Source organism: Onychostoma macrolepis, chromosome 11 (assembly GCF_012432095.1).
Source record: "Onychostoma macrolepis isolate SWU-2019 chromosome 11, ASM1243209v1, whole genome shotgun sequence".
Taxonomy (NCBI): Eukaryota; Metazoa; Chordata; class Actinopteri; order Cypriniformes; family Cyprinidae; genus Onychostoma; species Onychostoma macrolepis.
Genome location: NC_081165.1, coordinates 20,400,222 through 20,422,843, shown reverse-complemented (window position 1 = coordinate 20,422,843; position 22,622 = coordinate 20,400,222). Strand labels below are relative to the sequence as shown.

At 36.2% G+C, this 22,622-nt stretch overlaps 1 protein-coding gene across 4 annotated transcripts in view; it reads left to right on the top strand.

Annotated features, from left to right (window-relative positions):
- The first annotated feature begins 6 nt into the window (after window positions 1-6).
- Window positions 7-22,622, top strand: part of cdh4 (cadherin 4, type 1, R-cadherin (retinal)) — a 253,284-nt gene continuing 230,668 nt past the window's right edge. The window contains exons 1-3 of one of the 4 annotated variants that reach the window (XM_058791219.1): window positions 7-358; window positions 1,515-1,619; window positions 7,342-7,446. In XM_058791219.1, coding sequence (XP_058647202.1) covers window positions 7,387-7,446 — 60 coding nt within the window. In that variant the 5' untranslated portion in view covers window positions 7-358; window positions 1,515-1,619; window positions 7,342-7,386. The remainder of the gene's footprint in view (window positions 359-1,514; window positions 1,620-7,341; window positions 7,447-22,622) is intronic. The other 3 variants (XM_058791222.1, XM_058791221.1, XM_058791223.1) reach the window with 3 other exon arrangements.

The following is a 22,622-nucleotide window of genomic DNA, read 5'->3' as shown; positions in this document are numbered from 1 at the left end:
TTTTTTTATTACTCTTGAAGTTCTAAATAGGCGCGTGCTTGAATTTCACAGCTGAACAGCACACAATTTTGTCGTTTCTGTGTTAAAAATAATTGAAATATACTATAACTTAACCATGCTGCACATACTGTACGTCCTCACGTAACACGCCAGTCAGGCGCAAGTTTTATTTCGTCGGAGAGCACACGTGATCACGACAATCCTCTTTACTCGAGGAAGGAATGTAAATTTACATTTCGAAGAAACGCTGCATTTTTATGAAATACGACTTCGCCGAAGCGCTATCTCAGCGATTTTGTGAGCTTTTTTTTTTAAAGAAACAGGTTAGAAACATCACTTTAGAGAGAGAGAGAGCACGGTAATATATTTATTTACTTAATTTAATTGTGTATAACCTTAGTATTTCGAATTAATATCGCAGTTTTACGAATTACTTAATCCACCGAGGAACTAACAGTTAATCGTTGAGCAATTGATAATTTTCAAAACATTAATTTGTCGGCGACGACAGTTGTTGAGGCTTTGTAGTGTATGAGCAACATAAGGGGTTTGTTAAGTCTATACTGGGTTGATAATGAAAATTAAATATCAAATATATGATTTATATTATTATTAATCCATTACACAAAAGCAATTTTAGTTTAACAGTTATTATAAATCATTTATTTTAAATAAATGTTAATATATACAGATCGTATGTAATATAAATAAGCTGATGAAGCTTTAAAAATGACTGTGACCTTACATGTTCGAGTCTCTATCACTATAGCCTATACAGTATTTCCAACTATATAAACTAACTTAGCAAGTTTCACTTGTGACTGCACTGATAAAGCAAGATCATTTCTTTTATTTGTCCTCCTTTCATGAACAAGTACTTTTTTAATTGTAAATGCATTTAAATTAACCATATTCTTCAATCTCTTAACCTTTAGCAAAACCTTTAACCTTTAACCAAGGCTCGTGATTGGCTGTTCACCAATGATGTCACACATTATTGTGCACGTGCTCCACAACCTCAGGATCAAAGCCTGAGTTGAGAAAGAAAGTTGATGATCAGCATCATGGTACCAACAAAGCCGGATTGGAGTGGTTTGGTTTTGTCAACTTGAAACTAATCCTGTAACTCTGAATTTGTTCATCTACCATCATGGTACAAGCCCCAGGATGACACAAGTATTTAATACTAGAGGAAGATCCTCCAACATGCTCTCTCTGCTGAATCCCTTTAACCAATAAGCATGTTTTATTAGATAGTGCTGGTTTTAACTCATTGAGAATTTTATTAGGAGATTTTTGGAGTTTTTAGCAAAAATAAATTATAAAAACATAATATAATTCAGCCATATTATTTCTCGCCATGAAAATAGCCATAGAAGCTGGAATGACATTAAAAACAAACAATAGTTTTACTTTCATATTATTGTAATTCATATCTTTATATAAAATAAGTATTAACAATCATACTTTTTTTTTTGTCTGAACATTTATTAGTGTCTCTTGTTTTTCCTTAGATGCATCATTCCCTTCAATTGCCTCAGCATCAAATCCTTCTCTGGTCGACTCAAGAAGGATGCTGAAGATGTGATGACCTGATTGATAAGAAAATGGCCAAATTCGTAAGTCAAGCTCATCACTGTTTAACAAACTTTGCCAATTGAATTCAAAATATAATTTTACTATTGAGCTAGAGCTGCTTTGCAGCAAAGTTTAGATTTTCCTAATTTTTTAAGTTTGCATAATTGATTCTGACACTTTACTGAGAAGCTGCTCTACTGTATAACTTGACTTGACTACGGTGTGATCAAAGGATTGTACCGTTGTTTAAGAACATGCCAGATCCAGTTAAGTATTTACAGACACTTTTGGCTAACACTTATTGATTTTCTTGAAAGTTGCATGTTTGGAATCATAGGAAAAGACAACAATTTGTTGTTAGTATTGTTATTATAGGTATTTGCTTCTAAAGTGCCAGTGATGGTCTACAAGTCATTGTGATTTTAAATTCCACTTCCAAAGCCTCGTCTCACAACACTCAGTGTACATTATTCATAAATAACATATGGTTGTTGATTTGCATTTTGCATAATGTCAGCTTTTCTTTCAGACAATGGGTTTTATTCTGCTACTTGGGATTTAATGAAAGGCTTTCACTCATGTGCTTAATTGGTGACAGGGTGCTTTATTACACTATTTGTTATATATTATTATTATGGTGTCCATGCATAGTATGTGTATAAGACTCTGAGCTGTGTGAAATTACTTTTTGGTAACTGCTTTAGTGATATAAATAGCAAACCATTCTACAGAAAGTGCTATTTAGACTTTGTGTGAAGTAATACTTTCTCACAACCTGAAATAGATTTTTTTTTTTCAACCCAAATGTTTAATATTTACTGTTTTCCTACATGTATTAGGTATAATTTTATAACCTGCAACATACTTGACAAATATGGGTGTTTTTTTTTTTTTTTCACTAATAATGATAAAAGAATTAATTAGGGATTTTGATTCATCTTTGACTCCTACAAGAAACAATTTGATATAGTGTCACATTGTATGTTTCACCTGTTCCTTACTTGCATTTTTAAAAGTTAAAATTGTTAGGTTGTTGATTATTTCGTTATCACAATGAAGATTTCACATTAATAACACCTTTAAAAAGGTGCCATACACATCAGTTGTGCTCCATATATTTGCTCTACAGCACTGGTGCTCCCTGGAGTATATTAATATTCATTTTATCTTCCTTGGTACCTTGTATTTAGCTTAATGCAATGTTTTATGCAGTAGGTGGTCTGGTTTTGCCTTCTGCTTTTTGCCTGACAAACACGTCTCAACATGTGTTGTATTATTCAACAGTCTGACAAAAATAGTGCTGAGCACAGTTGCACAAAAGATCTTTATTATGCTGCTAAACAAATATTACTGGGAATTCAAGTGGCCTTCCTGCAAACACAGTTTCTTGGTGGTTAAAATTTGTAATAATAAATATAATGCATATATGCAATTATTGTAAAACTAGCAATTTTAAGATAAGCTGTTTGCAGTATTATGTTTGTGCTTTTGTGTGTTATGAGGAAACAGACTGAAATTTTGTTGAGGAATGCTGAGTTTGAACTGGAGAAAGCAATGATGAGAGGGAAGAGGGAAAAGAACATTTCACACGGTTGACAAGACCACAGATTTGAATTTCATGAACCATGGATCACAGATTTGACTCGCCGAAATCCTAAACAGAAATGCAAAAACCACATTAAGTGTGGGTAGTTCCTCCTGGAGTAGAGCGTACATATCTTTTCCATATATGTGTGGATAGTATAATTTCTACAACACATCCAGCAGCTATATCTTTTCTATAATAACCTGCAAAGAGTGAATCACAAAGGCTAGTAATGATCTATTTGGTCCCCAGCCAAAGACCTAGCAAAAGGTTTAAAAACATGTCTTTACCTAATAAACCTGTCACCATGGAGACTCAGACAGACCCTGTTCTCAAAAAATAAATGAACTGTGTTTTAAAAGTCTTCTCCTGTCACAGATGCTTGGTGGTGGATTGAATAAACCAAACTGAGCATTGCACTGAGCGTTACACTGATCTTGTCAGTTTCTGGAAAGTCTTGACCTAATTCATTTAATGTGATTATGATCATTACAGTATCAATCTTGCAATAATGGAAAAAGAGGTAATATACTTACCTACAGGCAATTATCCATTATGACTTGAATTAACCAATTAAAAATCAAATGTATTCATATCAAATGTTTTATTTCGATTGAATAGTATAATACTAATATACACTAATAGTACACTAAATAAGTATACTAATAAACAAGTTTATTTATTTATTTTACAATATATATTATATTATATTTTATTGTTTTTAATAATAATTGTGTATCAATTATTTATTTTAATTGAATAGTATAATAATAAGTACTAATATTTACTAATACTATACTAATTAAATATACAAAAATAAAAGTATATTTATTAATTTAAGCCAATTATAAAGATCCTGTTGGATTTTGTTGTTGTTATCATAATTCAAATAAATGTTTATTTATGTCATTGTCCATTATGACTTGAATTAACCGATTAAAAATCAAATGTATTATATTTTATTTACTGGCACAGGGAAAAAAGGTGATAATTATAAATTTGGTCCGGTTGTGGCTAATTCTATTACAATCTGGAAAAACTGTCTGAACGTCTGATAGGAGGACCCTTCAAATTTTGTGGCAGTACACCTTTATGGCACAATTTTAATTTTGTATGCGGAAATCGTCCATTTGTGATATATATGATAACCAGGGCCTCTGTTCATTTCAGACATTAAAGGGGTGGTTTACTGCTTTTTTTCTTTGCTTGATTGTGTTTATGGGGTGCAATATAACATGTCTTCGTGTTTCGTTTATTAAAAAACGCCTTATTTTTCATATATTTCACCTTTATTGTAAGCCGCTTTCTCTTCTGTCATTTGAACGACCGGTTGACTTCCTGATTCTATGAAACCACTCCCTCAGAAACAGGCAATGGGCTCAGATTGGTTAGTTGGGCCGGTGTGTTGTGATTGGCTAAACTGCGTACTGCACATTGTCCGGAAACTTCACGTCCATTACCTTCACGGGCGACTGCTGCATGTGCTCCGGTCAAATGTAAATAATGGTGTCAATGTTGCCGTATCAGTTTGAGCCAGAATCAGACCCAGAAAGCGGTAATGAAGAGAGTCAAGCAGAACTTCCGCAAGCACGGCTCTTACAAACGTTTCTGAATGGAAGTTTGCTGTTGTGATTACATATCAATTTTTGAAGTTTGTTCACGTTTGTCTTATACACACAAAATAGCATCGAACTAACTGGCTACTATAACCAAACAGCGTTGGCTTGTGTTTACGTTCTTGATCAAATCGAAAAATTACGTCATCAAGTATACATGGAAAATACATTTACAAAATTAGTACATAATTACAAATTCTGGTCCAAAATGTTTGTATGCGTTTGTCAAAGACACACGAAATAGCATTTAACTAACTGGCTACTAAAGCCAGCGTTGGCGTTTGTTTACGTCCTTGATAAAACTAAAACATTACGTCTAAAATTATACATGCAAATACATTTAAAATTATGAAATCTTACTTACGGGTTGTGGCCCAACTGCTGCCTCTGGTTTTAAAGTTGGAACTGCTCCATGTTTTAAAAATAGTTTCTGTGAGAATCCGGCATTGAACTCGTGTAGATTCTGGAAGCTGTCTTCCGTAAAATGCGCAGCACAGAGAGCTAAATTAGGATTGTAATTGTCAGGAACATGATCAAACATAAATTTTAACCATTGCTGACGAACTACAGCTTCTGTAGGAAGACCGAACACAGAAGACCTGACAGCTGGGTGAAAATAACACCGTTTCGACGGCATGGCTACAACTCTCCACTATAACTCTTCCTCTTCGACAAAGCCGCAGAACATGGCCTTGCCCCCTTTTTTGCATGTTCCGGAGGGAGGGGTTTGATGGGTTTTTTACGTATGCAACCCGGGAAGTATCTCGTTGTAGTCCCATAGGAGTCGTTTTTGTAGGCATTAAACTTATTAAACTTATTTTTAAAAGACGATATCTCCGCTTACGTTGAACTTTCAGCGCCTCAACTTTGCAGATACTGTTCATGCACCAACAGCAACATTACACACTATTTAAAATGAAAAAAGTGAAATCGCAGTAAACCACCCCTTTAAGAACTACATTTTGTTTATCAGCATCCGCATATTTTGTCTTTCTTCAATTACGTTCTGCTCTCAAAGCGTATGGAGATCCTTGGGCATCTCCCATTTCCTCTCATCCTATGCGGGATTGGATTGCACCATCTTCTGGTCGGCCATCTGTTTCCTTAATATATAATAAAATTATTGATTGCATTACAAAACCTCTTTCTATTCAATCTATTTGGAATAGGGAATTATCTGACCTTAATTTATCTGTCGACTGGGAGAAAGTGTGGTCTAACCTCAGCTTAACATCTGAAAACTTGGCTCATCGTCTTATTCACTTCAAAGTCATTCATAGAGCATACATAACTCCTTGCAAAAGATTCAAAATGAAACTACAACCCAATTTTAACTGCCATATATTTTGTACTGCATCATCAGGTACTTTTCTTCATATGTTTTGGGAGTGTCCTATCGTCATTAATCTATGGACACATGTAAACCTGGTTTTATCCTCCTCACTACAAATTGATTGCTTTGCTAACCCAAGTTTGTGTCTTCCTCATGATGATTCTGGTCTCTGTATAAGCTTAATACAAAAGAGAATGTTGTTTGCTGGTTTTACGGCTGCGAAGAAGACAATAATACAGAACTGGTTTACACCGCACATGTGTGCAAAACCATATTGGATCCATAGCCTCCTGAAAATAGTGACTCTACTATTGATGCTTGACAGGGTTTTTCCTTCAACATACTTGATTATATAAAGGAATGACTTGTTTTGTTTTTGTCTCTCTTCCTTTTGACTGGACTCTTTAAAGTATTGATTATATGTCTTTTTTGTTTTTTGTTTGGTTTTGAATAGATGGGATGTTGTGTGTAAAAAAACTAAAGTTGATAAAAAAAAAAAATCAAATGTATTCATATCAAATGTTTTATTTTGATTGAATAGTATAACTAATATTGATACTATTGATAGAATAGTATAAATATACTAAAAATAAGTTCATTTATTTATTTTAAAACACATTATTTTATTGTTTTTAATAATAATTGTGTATCTTTTTTATTTTAATTGAATAGTATACTAATATATACAAGTAACTATCCTAAACAAATATACAAAAATAGTGTATTTATTCATTTAAGCCAATTTTAAAGATCCTGTTGGATTTTGTTGTAGTTATCATATTTCAAATAAATGTTTAAAATTAACTTAATTATGAGCCTGAAAAAACTTGTTACAGTCAGAAAACAAAATGTTGTAAATAAGGATTATTAGACTAGGTTTTTACAAATAAATAATATTTCAGTCTTTCTACTTTGGAAACTCATGTTTAATTCTATGTGTTACATGCCAGTTCTTTGTAATTAATTATGAAAATTGTTTAAAAGTGAACCCTACTACACCATTTTTCATCACCATACATGCATGCTTTGAATAGCCAGCAATGCCCAGAATGGTGTAGTTACAGCATCTGCCAGCAGGGGCTAACTGAGCTGTGCCAGTCAATCAAACCTTGAGCCTTATGAATTTAGCTATACAGAGCTGAGATCTGTGCTTTGACTGTCATGAATTCTGCAGTCTGTTGCTGCCTGAGGTTACAGCTATCTATATTTGTATCTACATTCTGCTTCAGGTCTTCACAGACAGACCACACTGACCTTGAGATGATAAAAATAAAATGCACATTTGGAAAACGATGACATCATCTTCACATTGTAAAGAGGACTATGCGTTACTGGTATGTAAATATCATACTTTCTTGTGAGATTCGCCACCATCCCCTGTGTATCTTTGATATTATGCTGTGTACAGGCAGAATAAACTTGTCACTCCGACAACTGCAGCAAAATCCTGGGGCTGTGATGCACATCTTTGTATTCTTAAAAACCTCTTTGGGTCAAACCCAGTCACAAGAAAATATTGACCACTGACACACAATTGTTTAAAGAAAACACGGAGAGTCTGTCATCGTCCAATTGTTGTCATGCTTTCATCTCTCTGATTTACAGGATGGTGCTACACGGTTGTTCTAAATGCTCAGATCAATACTGACTCTCATTTTTAACTGGATGACTTTGACAATGGCTGTTTTCAGTGCTAGTGGGTTTGTCTTTTAAAAGATGGAAGAGACTTCTAACATACTTTGAGTATAAACTGTTAATAAAACGATTAGGTCTCTCCTGTTCAATGTGATTTCAATTGGACTTGATAATACCGAACATTAATATCTACCCATGCCATATTGATTTCTCTGGAGCCGTGCCCCGCTCTTAGAGATTTTTTGAGTGACACCAGCATGATTCAATCGCGGACAGAAGGTTTTGATCTAATTTTTCTTCCTCTCATTGGCACAGATGCAACGGTAGATTTTGCTAAAGCTCCGATCAATACAGCTCCCTGCTTCTTGCATCTCTCCCACAGCTTAGCATTTCCTCTGCAGGGAAAGATCCCCTCGTTTTTGCCTGGAGAGGTGGACACATCAGCTACTGTTGTCGTTTTATATCTCAGCACTAAAAGCTCATGAAATGTTTACAGAATAAATCTATTATACTAATTCTATCTGCAATATCTTATTTTCTTTTGCAAAAAAAAACAAAAACAAAAACTGATCTCTTAATATGGAATAGTTCACCCAAAATTGAACATCTGCTGAATATTCACTTCTGCTCAGGCTACCCAAGATGTAGATGAGTTTGTTTCTTTATCAGAACAGATTTGGAGAAATTCACCAATACATCAATTGACCCACTGCAGTGAATGGGTGCCGTCAGAATGACAGTTCAAACAGCTGATTAAAAACAGCACAATACTCCAATCTCCAGTTCATCAATTAACATCTTGTCAAGTAAAAAGCTGCATGTTTGTAAGAAACAAATCCGTCATTGAGGCAATACCATTCCACAATCCATAATGTTTACTTCAGTGAAAAAGTCCTTCCTCTCGTATCCTCTCACATCAAAATCTACTGACATATTTGTTTAAAACTGTTTTGGGCTGTTTTCACATGTAAACAGTACTTGATCTGTGTTTTTTTTTAACAGCTGTCTGAACTCTCATTCTGACGGCACCCATTCACTGCAGAGGATCCATTGTTGATATCTCATCTACATCTTGGATGGCCTGAGGGTGAGTACATTTCCAATCAATGCAATTCACCGCACTCTTCCAGCTGGTTAGGTGCCAAAACCTATATTTATTCAAACATTGCAAAGGTTGATCTGCACTCTAAATTCTTTTATTTGAATTAAAGAAGGGGATAAAAGACAAACGGTTTGGCTATCTGCCTTCGTCAGTGTCACACTGCGTCAGTGTTCGAGTGAAGACCAACTTTTGCAGTGTTTGAGTACAACTTTCATTTTGGGTGTACAAGTGAGATGTTTGCAGATTTTTATTTATGGGATAATAAAGATTGAATTTTTATTCAAAATTGCATTACATTAACCTACAGTTTGCGACATGTCATTGGTAATGCAAATGGCGGACCTTGAGTTGTCTAAAGAATTTTCAAGTGGCAAAATATGAATTTACATGCACCTTGTTAATCTTACTCATCTGAAATTAATGGACGCCCACAACAACAGATGACGACCTCACAGGTGTTTACTCTACACGAGTCAATAACGACAGAACCCTTCAATTACATTCTACAGGGGATGCGGAAGAAGCATTTGTCTGAGACAATTGGCAGAAGATTGAATTGATTACCTGATTATGAAGAGACAGAGTTATTATTGTCATAACTCACTCCCCATTACTGTTCTTCGGCTCTGCAGACAGGCTATAAAAAGCATTATGGCTGTAATGTGGATATGGTGTGTTTACCACCTGTTCTGCAGGGAATAGCTGGCTTAGTTTAGATATCGTCAAGATCGTTTTGCCCTGTGGTGAGAGAATCCCATTTTTACTGCATATTTTTGCACCCCTTGTCTTATTTGAATTAGAGGAATAGTTCACCTAGGAATGAAAAATCCGTCATCCACTTTCATTCTTCTGAGGAAAACGGAAGAAAATATTTATAGCATATTTCTGAGCTGCTCTTTTCCATACAGTGAACGTGAATGGTGACCACGACTGTCAAGTTCTTCAAACAGAGCTTTGCTATACTATAATTTCCTGCTTGGTGAATATGATCAAAAATGCTTGCACTGGCTGGCAACTTCTCTTGCGGGAAGAAAACCCCTTATTTTAGGCTTTTAACCAAAAAACCTGTTCAAAAACCCTAATGACTTTCAGAGGATTTATTTCTTTCTTCCTGTTATAACTGTTATAAGAACTGTTTAAGCCAGACTACTTAACAATATATATATTTTTTTATTAATAATTTTTTCCCCTGCATTATCAAATTTTCTCATCAAGTCAGAAGTGTATTTTTGATTAAATTCATAGATTGGACAAAAGAATGAGCATCTTGTCATTGACCCAAATATCTTCGTGTTCTGAAGAGGAAAAGGAGTCATTTGGGTCTGTAACGACATGAAAGCAAGTAAATGATGACAAAATTCATTTCATTTATGACTAAACTTTCACATTAATATCAACCCTCCTTTGATAATGAATCCTTTGCAGTTGATTCAGAAATGAAAGCAGACGAAGAAAAATGCACCGGAAACTCTGACTCATACACCATTCAATACTCAATGGTGCAAGAGATTCAGCACATATTGTTTGGTCAGTTGTTGTTTCCCCTCGCATTTCTCCCCTATAGCACTTGCTGTCAGGAGCTGTGCTCTGCTGTGTTTTACAGTTTTTGCAAGGTGTTGAGGAAATCTAAACATCCTTGCTGTCGGCTACGGCTCACACGCCTTGTGCTGACAGTTTCTGCTGTCAGCTTCCTCCTTCATCCTACTGTCCTCTCTGCAGAGGTGAGGCTTGTATGATTAGTGATGGTGAGGTTCAAGGAGACAGCTGAGGGAGGAGAAAAGATGGAGAAAAGAAGGGAGAGAGTCATGAAAGAAGAAGAAGGAGGGAGGGAGGGAGGGAGTTCTATTCAGCTTGTCAGTTTGTGGTCCTGTCAGACACCTGTCCCACTGCTTTCTGATGGTTTGTCCCTTGCTTCACCTTTCTGCTAAGAGGCTGCTGCTCCTTTCTTGTGTGAGAGGCAGGTGCATGCGTGCATTCGTGTGTGTTTGTGAGACTCTCTGGACAAATTGTGAACCTTGAGTGAAACGACTGTGGTATTCTGTGACACGTGCACCATGTGGTTTTCCAATGCACTATGAGTCACAAAGTCAGCAAAATGGAAGGTAGCTTAATAGTTTATCAATAGACAATTATGTTTAAACAATCAATACCATACTATGTTTAATACCCAAAACAGCAAAATAACATGTTTTAATTAAAGTCAACATAAATTTAAAATTCACTGTGTACTTTTTTTAAAGGGACGGTTCAACTAAATGAGAATTCCGTCATTTATTCACCCTCCAAACCTGCATGACTTTCTTACTTCTGCAAAACACAAAAGAAGATATTCTGAAAAATGTCATGGGCAAAAAACACGATTCTCAAAAAATATCTTCTATTGTTTCACAGAAGAAAGTACGTCACAGATTTTGATTTTGACCTTGTCCTTTTGAATTGAAGTGAACTATCCGTTTATTTAGTGTTTTTTTTTTTTTGTGAACTATTGTGCATTTGTTTTTCAATGATATGTTCAACATTAGTCTTCATAATTTTTTATGAAAAATAAAAGTTTACTAATAAGTTGTAATTTTTGTTTAAATTATTTATTTATTATATTTAACGTTCCATAGATAGAAAAAAACACTAAGACGTTAATTTTAAATATGTTCTGTTATGTTTCACAGAAGAAAGTCATACAAGTGAACTATTGTGATTCTTTTTTATTATGTGCACTGATATGTCCAACATAAGAAAATGTGTCTATATATGCGTGTATATACACACACACACACATAGATATAGATGTGTGTATACACACACACATTTTCTTATGTTGACATTTTCTTATGCACATAATATATATATATTTATATATATATATATATATATATATATATATTATTAGTAAATGTATATTTAATTTATTTTTATAAATTAAAACAAATATAAATAATTCATAAATGATCATAAATTAATTACAAATTATTACATCACATATTCAAATTAATTTTTGAGTCATGATCTGCTGAATTAGATTTTCTACTTTACTGTGAAATATGAAATATAGAAGTAAGTGGCGAGCTTTGTTTCACGTTCCTTTTAAGAAACAATGTATGTTGATCACATGCATTTTGGATTCATCCCGATGATTTGGCTTGTCATTATTCTAGTGTGTTGCAGCTGTGCATTTCTGCATCCAATCATGCGGTCAGGGCCATTAGAGCTCTCACTGTGCTGTCTGCTCAGTGGTGCTGAGGCAACTTTTTCTGTCTTATTTTCCCTCTCCCTTTCCCTCACTCATGCCATCTTCCTTTCTTGCTCTCTCTCCTGCTCGGTTGGTGTGTAATTGGGCCTCAAGTAAATGGAGATTTGTATGGAGATCAGTGCTCAGTGCATCCATGCACACACACACACACACACACACACACCAGGGATAGCTTTTAATCAATGGCCGGAATGAGAGAACTAAAATACGATAAAAATCCACCGTTCAGGCATCAGCTTTGACCAGTGCCGAGTCCTTTGTGTCCCAGGTTCTGTAATTGTCTCAGTATCTGATTTCATTTGACTTTTTGATAAGAATAACCTCATTGGCTCTGCCTTGATATTTCCAATCCCATCATCCCTCAGAGAATGATTAACTCTCCTCCTGGCTGCGAACGGCCGTCACCGAGGCATAAAATATTATTTGTATTACCCAGCATTTCCGCAAGCCTCTGTTGAGATCTTTGGCAGATGAGCTGGAAATAAACAGAGGGGGGAGCCAGTGAATCAAAGCTTCTAATATTAAATGATACGATATTAATTAGGGACAGGCGAGAAGTAATGCATCACGTCTTATTGAAAAGGGCCCCAGAGGATTAAATTAGACTCACGGGGACGGGGCTAAAAATCACCTAACCTTTTCTCCGTTTTAATATAAGCCATCCAGCGCGGTGGCGGTGTGCTTTTAGCGGCGCTCGTTAAGACGTAAAGGGTTCTGTGAGGAGATCCACTCCTTCTCTCTAATGATCATTATGCTCTGTGTAAACTGAGAAGCTACTGTTTGCTCTTCCCAATCCCACTCCAAAGGGTCGTTCTTCTTCATTATCGCCGTCACAAAGTGCCTGACGATTATTGTGTAATCCAATTTGTTGTATCATTTTCAACAAATTGCTTCAGCCGTCTTTAGCCGGGGAAAAATGTTTATGAGCGCTTATGTCCGCATTTCCACACTATATGCTTTTAAGATGCCAATTTCCTTTGCCTTGCTAGTTAGCGACGATGAAATTATGTTTTTCCAGCCCTTTATTCTCCGCGGTATTAGTTTAGTGAGGACATTTCTGGCAGAAAGCGCTTTTTAAAATGCTGTTTTTAATTGCCTCGCTGAATCAGAGCTCCAGGGATAGGCCGCGGCCTTTGCTAATGGACTCCCTCATTTGAGCAGGTAAGACAATTAGCCATATTACTGAGCCCACTTAGCTACAGGCTAACCTGTGTGCTTCTGTGGCACCTAAAGTGCTCTGCTTTGCTGGTGTGGAGCCGAACAAGTCGTGACTGCCAAAAGGCTAGGCTGTTTAAAGGTGGCTTGTTTGCTTTCAGACGCAACCGTGTTTGTTTGTTTTTCGGATTCGTTGAACATTTTTTGTTCTAAGCGCGACACCGCGCTCCATCCCAAACCTGACTCCGACCAGAGGCTAGCACGTTTAACCTTGGCCTTGATTGAGAAGCAGATGGCGCACCCTTATGTCTGTTGAGCATAGCAGTGTGCTAATGAAGTGATGTCTCCATAAACAGCAGACATGGGGTCAGTCAGGCTGCTGCGGGCCCGGAGAGAAGCTGTTGTTGCAACAGTGGACAGGCCTCTGGAGGACTAAATAATGAGCACTCGCTCCTGGTCTCGCTGGCCCTCTGCTGCCAGCTCTCAGCCCTCAGGGACATGACAGAGAAAGACCAAACACACACCTGTACACAGAGGGACAAATGCACAGACGTACTTGTGCAGAGTGAGAGCCTCCTATAAATACAAATGCACAGCAAGCAGTGCATTCAAATACTGGTACACAGACAGACAAGCAAATACGTATATTTACCTCCACATCCAGCTTCTGGTTGTGTGCTTGCACAGAAATACCAGTAAATAGTTGATGCTACAGTACATTCACATACGCTAAGTACGTATGCAGACAGTGTACGTTCTATGAGATGTAGAGGTGTGGTATTTACTATAAGGCTGTCAATCAATTAAAATTTGATATACTGATTCATTATTTAAATTATTATGCACGTACATCAATATTTGCAGAGGAAAGCTTCGAAGATTGGTTATTATATATGGCTGTTACTCATATGGTTACCAAATGTTCTGGCAATTTTCTATTTCAATAAAGGTATGAGACAAAAGTCTTTTGAAGATTTATTTTCTTGCAAGACAAGTTAACAGTCATACAGTCATTACTGCAAAGTGCGGCCAAGAGAAATATGTTGACTCAGGATTTATGGCCTCCGGATGCTTCTCTTTCATCCAGTCGTAACACATTTTCAACCTATGTGTCCATTTAAGGTATCTAATATATATGTCCCCTGGATGCGTTTCTAAGTATTTAATGCAAATCATTTTCTTAGAATCGAGCATGTAGGAGTTCTAAAACAACACTTCTTGTCTCACTTTCAGCTACAAACACACACACTTCCTGTTGGTCTTTTAGCACATGAAAATAACTAAATTATACTGATGAGGCATTTAGACAGTTTAAAGAACACTGTTTTGTAAAGAAAAGAAAAGAATAATACCTATAATAATAAAATTTCCCTCACACCAATATTCTTCACAATATCTTTTTATGTTTAACAGAATAAAGAAATTCATTCAGGTTTGGAACACATAGGGGTGAGTAAATAATGAATAAAACTGTCTCTTTTAAGAGCATACTGTAGGCTTCTCAACAAAATTTAAATAATAAAACTACTATTAAAAAGCAAAAATACTAACAAGTTTGTAGTACGGAAGGAAGAGGGCGGGGTCAGTTTCAAGGAGGCTCGTGGATTTATTCAATATAAAACAAAAATGAATCATATAACAGCACGTCGCGCTCTCTGCGCTGGCGAAGCTTGCTTGCTTTCTTTCTTTCTTTCTCCGGTACTCAGTCCGTCTTTGGCCTTTCAGCCTCCGTCCTCCACGAGCTCTCCGTCCGTCTCTCTCACTGTCACACTCCCCAGACGCTCTCTTTTAAACCGGTCTCTCCCCGCTCATCACTGCAATCAGACACAGGTGTTATCACTTTGCGCTTGATCCACTTACTCACCGCTCGTCTCCCGAGTCTCTCTCCCGCTGCAGGTCCCGCTAAACCACGCCCCCCACGCCACAAAGTTAACCCATGTTTTGGCCAGGACATAAATTGCAAACATTTTTATATACATTTGAATTATTAATATGCATATATTGTCATAAATCCTTTTACTGTGTGTGATTATGTATGTGTATATTCATTATTTTACCCTGGTTTTATATTGATTTTCACTACTAAATATTTAATATATGCAGTCACTGTGTGACTGTAATGTAGTGCGAAGGGTGATGTTGAAGCTTCATTAGTTTCTTGTGGTACCAGGGAGCGCGTCTCTCTGTAACTGCCGAAGAGTCTGCATTATCTTCCGAAGTTAACTGATAAGGAGTAGCTTCCTGATGAGAAATAGCTGTATGTAGGCCTACACTTTCCGGTCCAAACTTATTAGTGCATTTTTATTTTTATTTTGTATAATTAATACTGAATGCACTTTTTACTAAAATAACATGTTAAATTGAAAGTCCTAGTAGTTATGATTAATAATCAGAGGAGCAGGAGGCTGTAAAATATATGAAAAAGAAAACCCATGTTTTATTTTCAGTGCAAACTGAGTAAAATCACAATATCTTTTCTTGTATTTCCTTTTATTTAAGCCAAAATTCAGCTGGGGAGTGTGATGGTGTGAGGCATCTTTATTATGAGAGCTTCGGAGGAAGAAATAGAATAGGCATCTGAAGTCATTCACAGCAAGATATAAAAAGCACACAATCTCCAAACATCTCCTTTAAAGCACAAATGAAACAAAGAATTCAGTGTCCGTGGCAGGAAGCTACTCCTTATCAGTTAACTTTTGAAGATAATGCAGACACTCCTGCAATTACAGAGAGACGCGCTCCCGGGTACCAGAAGAAATTAATGAAGCTTCAACATCACCCTTTGCACAGCATTACAGTCTTATGGAAACTGCATATATTAGAACACAGAATCAATATAAAACAAGGGTAAAATAAGTCAAATGAATGTACAAATATATGTATATGTATATATGTATTAAAGCTAAATAAAGCATATACTTATACAGTATATATATATATATATATATATATATACATACATTTTTGAATAAATGTGTTATTTTCTGCAATTTATTAATTAAAATATTTACTAGCCAAACAATATGCTATATTTTAGTAACATTTTTGCTCTTTAATAATAGATTTTCTTTTGAAAGTTGGCTGAAATAAGAGACTTTTTAATGGCGTACATCTATTTTCAATGAACTTTCAACCTCAGGACCTTGTAATATGTGCCTGTACAGAAACTGACTTTAAAAACTAAATGTACCTTGAAAAATAAGTGTGATTATAAAACATAACAATTAGCCTCAGTCTCCCATATATGAATAATCATGTTAAGGAAAAGTAATAATAAATTACATGTTCTGCAAAAGTTTCTGTGCTTTCTGGAAGCAATTCTGAAAGGGCAACATTCATTATTATCTCTCCAGACATGAGCCAAATCCACAATCACCTCTCAGATAAGACACACAGGTGGCTTCACAAACCAATTATCCAAGAATCCGTCAGATCGTCATGTTTCCAGCAGCACCGCTTCAAACTAGAACTGTTAATAATAAATAATAATAGAAACAGGGTGTAAATTCGGCTTCGCACATGTAACCATTACCTCCACATGCTCAATGCTTTTTGTCACACAATCTTTCACAAAGTTTCCTCACGATCTATATCGGGCCCATTTCCAGGTCTGAGCTTTTTAGGTAGACTTTAATAGAGATGAAACCCTTCCATTCATAAATAGAATTGTCCTGGATCTTAAGCATTGTTCATTCATTTAAATGCAAAGGAAAGTGTATTGTAAAGACGTATTAGACATGCTGCTCAGGTTAAGGAAACTATCTAGTGTTTTCAAATGACCTTCTTTTAAATAAGGACATTTGTTTCACTGCCCAAAGGAGGTATGATTTACTTCTTCCTGAGAGAAAACAAATGAAGCATACTTAAGAAGAGTACTTGTGGCACGTCAGAGTGCACTTGTGATACCCACATGAGCTAAGACTTGCTTGTATTAATATTATTACTTCAAGTCACTAGTGAATGAATGAAATACTTGTAGTGCATCTTGGGATAGGATTGCTACTGCATGTCAATCTTGATTTTGTTTTTAATCTGAAGTGGTCCTGTGTGCACTCAATTTCTTACAATACTCTATGTAACTCTATATGCACCAGGAGGTCTGACAAAAGTTGAAAAACCTGGAATATATATCTGTGTGTGTGTGTGTGTGCGTGTACTGGTTTTTGTGGTTTACGGGGACAAAATTTGTATAATAACATGGGTATGACAGAGGTATTACAATTTGAAGGTGGTTTATGAGGACACTGCCTATGTCCCCGTAAAACAAAAGGCTTAAAAAACATACTAAATGGTGTTTTCTTTTTTTTTATCTAAAAATGCAGACAGTCTCCTGTAAGGGGTAGGTTTAGGTGTAGGGTTGGTGTAGGACAATAGCACATACAGTTTGTACAGTATAAAAACCATTACGCCTATGGAGAGTCCCCGTAAACCACTAAAACAAACATGTGTGTGTGTGTGTGATTCAACATTAATATAAATTAATTGCATTCATGACATGAAGGTGAGTAAATGATGACAGTATCTTTTTAAGTGTGAAAATGCTGCCAAAGTTAAAAAAATTACACGTTGTTGAGATGCTGAAAGGGATTAAATATTACAGAGTTTAATAAAACTGATAATGATGGCTTTGGAAAGCCTTTGGGAAGGTTTGAGAAATATTGATGTTTAACTTCATAGAGATTAATGTGACTGAAAAAAAATGCATTTAATGTGATTGCATGCAATGTGGGTCACAATGAGGGCCTCTGATGGTCTTACTTAACCTAAAATTGTGCTTTTTGATTGAAATTTTTTTTCAATTTTTAAATTAGAAAACAGTACATTATGAAAACGACAGATATGTGTGCTGAAGTTAAATATTTCATAGGCATATATAGCTTGATGTAGAGAAACAATTGTGCATGCAATATGATTATTTAGAAAATAAATAACTTAACATTAGCTATTTTAAGCTTAAGTTATTCGGTATCATTAATTCTCAGAAACAGCGTACGGAGGCTTTGCTTTAATCAAAATCCATTATTGTCATTTATAAAGTCCCTTTGTCTTCGATAAACAGTGAAAGATCTTTAGTTGCTCATAATGGACTTAAGAGGTTTTCATTAATTCAAGTTTTTGCATGCTACTTAGATATTGATGCTTTTATGCTTTTACCATGGGCATTCATACTGTAAGAAGCATCACAAACCAAAAATTATTTGCAATCAACTTGTTGAGAGAAAACAAGTCACCGAAGAACCCTTGATTCTCACACACTTGTTCTCATTTAAACGCATAATGACAAAGCTGCTGTTTGTTTTCAGTGCCGCCACAATAGCTCAACCCACAGACAGCCCGCTCCTTCCCCTTCCCGTCTTTGCTTTGGTTTTTGCCACAGAACAGCCAAATCCACCACTAGCATGTAATTACTGCCCATTAAGAGACCCCGATCTGTTTTTATGACCCACATTCATTTTTATGTACTCTATTCTGAGAGGCTTCTTCCTCTCTCCCAGGCATTCCTCCCTCTTTTTCAAAGCCTCTCTCTTAGAGTGTCTGTTTCTTTCTCCTCTCTACCCCCCATCTGCTGTGCTGGCACTTTGATAGTGGAATAGCCGAGGGGACCCACATCCCCTGAGCTCCCCAGTCAATATATCATATCTATACCTTGAAGGAGATACAGAGGGCAGTCGCAATGCAAATAGGCAAAGATGTACGGCGTACACATTTGACTGCGTTGCTAGTTGAAAGTGGGCGATAAAGGTCAAATGTCTAAAAGCAATTCTCCATCTATCTCACAAATTATGCTGCTTGTCTTTGCACAGATTTTTCTGTGCAGCACTGTTGGCGCAAATGAATGCATTGTCATTAACAAAAAAATATTAAAACGTTTTTTTTTTTTACCAAATTTCTCCAAATGTGGACTCAGTAATGTTTTGTAATCATAATAGCTTACTCACAAGGAACGGAATAGTACTTTTGAGAAAACATGATTCTATGTACATCAGCCTTCTGTCTCCTAAAATGGGTTTTTAAAAAGAGAAAATGTGAAAAGAAAGAATGCAATAATAATGTAAAAGTGGATATTATTCTTTCTGCTATATAATGTAATTACTAACATTTTATTCCATTAATAAGTAGAATACTTTTTGTTATTCTATATAATACTTATTATTATTAATATATTTTATCAGTGGTGAGCCGTCAGGGCCAGCAAAGCCTTCTCTGCCACTAGTGGTACTCATACCACACTTTGAGAACCACTGCTTTAACCAATCAGATTTCGAGTTGGCAGCACCAGGGCCACCTAGCAGGCTTACGATAACGTCAGCATTTTCTTGTCTTTTGATTGGATGGTCAGAGAGCGTATAGTCAAAGCTAGAAAACGATATCACTGTAAATCATTTTTGTTTTCACAGTATTATTACTGTTTCTCAAGTTTCTTACCATATATGCTGTGCACAGTGCATTATTGTAGATTTTTAGTGCATTCTGAAAAATATTCACCTTCTGTAAATCTAAATATAATAGTACTAAATTGACTGCGAAAAACAACCACACCACATCCTCGGCACCGGCTCTGTGAAAGACTCGTGAAGATGAAAAAACACTAGAGTATGGTAGGTTAAATTTAATTTTTGACTTTATTGCTTTATGCGTTGTATTCTGATGTTATTTGCAAGATATAAAGCCACGTTTTAGTTTGCGTAAGAATATCTCAGTTTCCCGAGTCGAGCTGTATTAACTGGTCTTTTCCTCCGGCTGCAGCGCCACTGGCAAAGGCAGTGAAGATAAGAGTCCTAGGGGTACATTAAAACACATGTATACACTTTTCTTCATCGTCTTGTATGAATTATTTTAATGTTACTTGCTCGCTTTCCCAGTAAAGCTTTGCTAACTAGTATTTTCCTCCCGCAGCGCGCTGCCAGAGCGGGGGGAGACTCGTAAAGACGAAAAGCAGTAAAAGTTTGTTAAATCGTTAGGTCAACTTTAAAACACGTGTAATCGTCTTATTTGTTTAATGCCAATGTTATGTGTAGGGTATAAATATGTTTGAGTTAATAAATGTCTGTAAGAACATCGGGTGGACTGTATTTGTGTCATTTTGTTAGGTTAATGCTTCAGCTAGAGATGATGCGTTGCGCAGCTGCAGCAACTTGTTAAATTGTGTTAATTGGGCTTCTAGCTTTAGTAATAGCATTAATTCTCACTACATGAGATACCAGTCTGTAATGCAATGCTCTGTTATACTGCATTTCTGTGTAATATTTATGGTTTCTATAGCCGTGGCATCATTATGATGGTATTAAGAGGTGGATTAATTCATGTAGGACGCCACTGAAGGCCTAGGAGTAAAATGCAGGGCCCACCACTGTATTTTATTATGTATTATTTATTTATATTATTTATGTTTATGTACTTAGTATTTATGTAGTTAGTAATAATATATGAATATATTTTCAAGATGATATTTGACACTTAAAAAAAAAAAATTACAATATGAATCATATTTGTCATATTTGTGATTTTATTTTATTTTTTTCATGTAAACTATAGTTTCTGACCTTTAAATCAAAAGATACTCCTGATTTTATGGCATCAATTACTGCTTTATTTAATCAGAAACACAGTCTAAATATTATTTGTGTATTTTGCTTTCATTTTATTAGAAGTAGGCCAACAGCGCCCCCTACGGAATTAAAACTCCTTACGGAACGGGCATTAGGACCCGGGGGAAGCAGCCGCTGCACGTGCTATTACTGTTGACTCAATCACACACTGAACGCATCATTCTTTATGTGCATGCTCAGTTTAAATGTAGCTATCCAAAACCTTGAATCTCATCATCATTCATGCAAAACTTTGCTTCAAGAATGAGCCACACTGCTGACGTGATCTAATCGCTAGCACACCCTGAGTACATGTGAGTTGATGTATTCCTCTTATCGGCAGGACATATTGGCATAATTTTTCATATCGGGCCAATGCCGATATTATTTACATTTAAAGTCATTATCGTCAGATTCCGATATTGGTCCGATAATATTGTGCATCCCTACAAACAACATATAGAAGAAAAAACTCTTTATTGTGAATGGCAGTTAAAGAACACTCCACTTTTTTTTGGAAATAGGCTCATTCTCCAACTCCCCCAGAGTTAATAAGTTGAGTTTTACCGTTTTTGAATCCATTCAGCCGATCTCTGGATCTGGCGATAGCACTTTTAACATAGCTTAGCATAGATCATTGAATCCGATTAGACCAGTAGCATCGCATTCAAAAATGACCAAAGAGTTTCGATAGTTTTCCTATTTAAAACTTGACTCTTCTGTAGTTATATCGTGTACTAAGACCGGCGGAAAATGAAAAGTTGCGATTTTCTAGTCCGATTTTGCTAGGAACTATACTCTCAGGCGTAATAATCAAGTAACTTTGCTGCCGTAACATGGCCGCAGCAGGCGCAGTGATATTACGCAGCGCCTGAAAGTAGTCCCCAGCCAGGTACCTGGTTATAATATAGCTGGGGACTATTTTCAGGCGCTGCGTATCACTGCGCCTGCTGCCGCAGCAAAGTTCCTTGATTATTACGCCAGACTGGGAGTATAGTTCCTAATCATATCGGACTGAAAATCGCAACTTTTCATTTTCGCCGGTCTTAGTACACGATATAACTACAGAAGAGTCAAGTTTTAAATAGGAAAACTGTCAAACTCTTTGGTCATTTTGAACGCGATGCTACTGGTCTAATCGATTCAATGATCTATGCTAAGCTTATGCTAAAGTGCTATCGCCAGACCCGGAGATCGGCTGAATGGATTCAAAATGGTAAACTCAACTTATTAACTCTGGGGGAGTTGGAGAATGAGCCTATTTCCAAAAAAAGTGGAGTGTTCCTTTAAGAAACAAACTTAGGCTATGTTCACACTTGCCATCTTTTTTGAAGCTGCCAGCTTCTGTTTTACATTATAATCCTATGGAGTAAACCATGTTTTCAAAAAATTCCTGAGCGCTTTTTAAAACACCACCGCCGGTGTCTTTTTCTGCAGCTCAGAGCGTCTTTTCAAGTTGAAAAAAGTTTAACTTTTCTGAAAAAACACCCTAGGTCAAGCACCTTTTTGACAGCTGACCAATGACAAGCGAGTGGCAAGTCGTTTCCATAACAACAAAAACAACAAGAAAACAGGAGAAGATAGCCAGTAGACAGATCATACTACTTTCGGAGCACGAGGAGTTGTATGATACGAGTACAAAACTCTTATCTAGTCTAAAATATGCCACAAACCGTGCATCATCCAATCGGAGCTCCTGGACTAGATTGTTGGAAGCAGTATACAGCTTCCTTCCCCATATAATGTTGTGCTCCCACAAACGTCGTTGTGAACCGACATTAC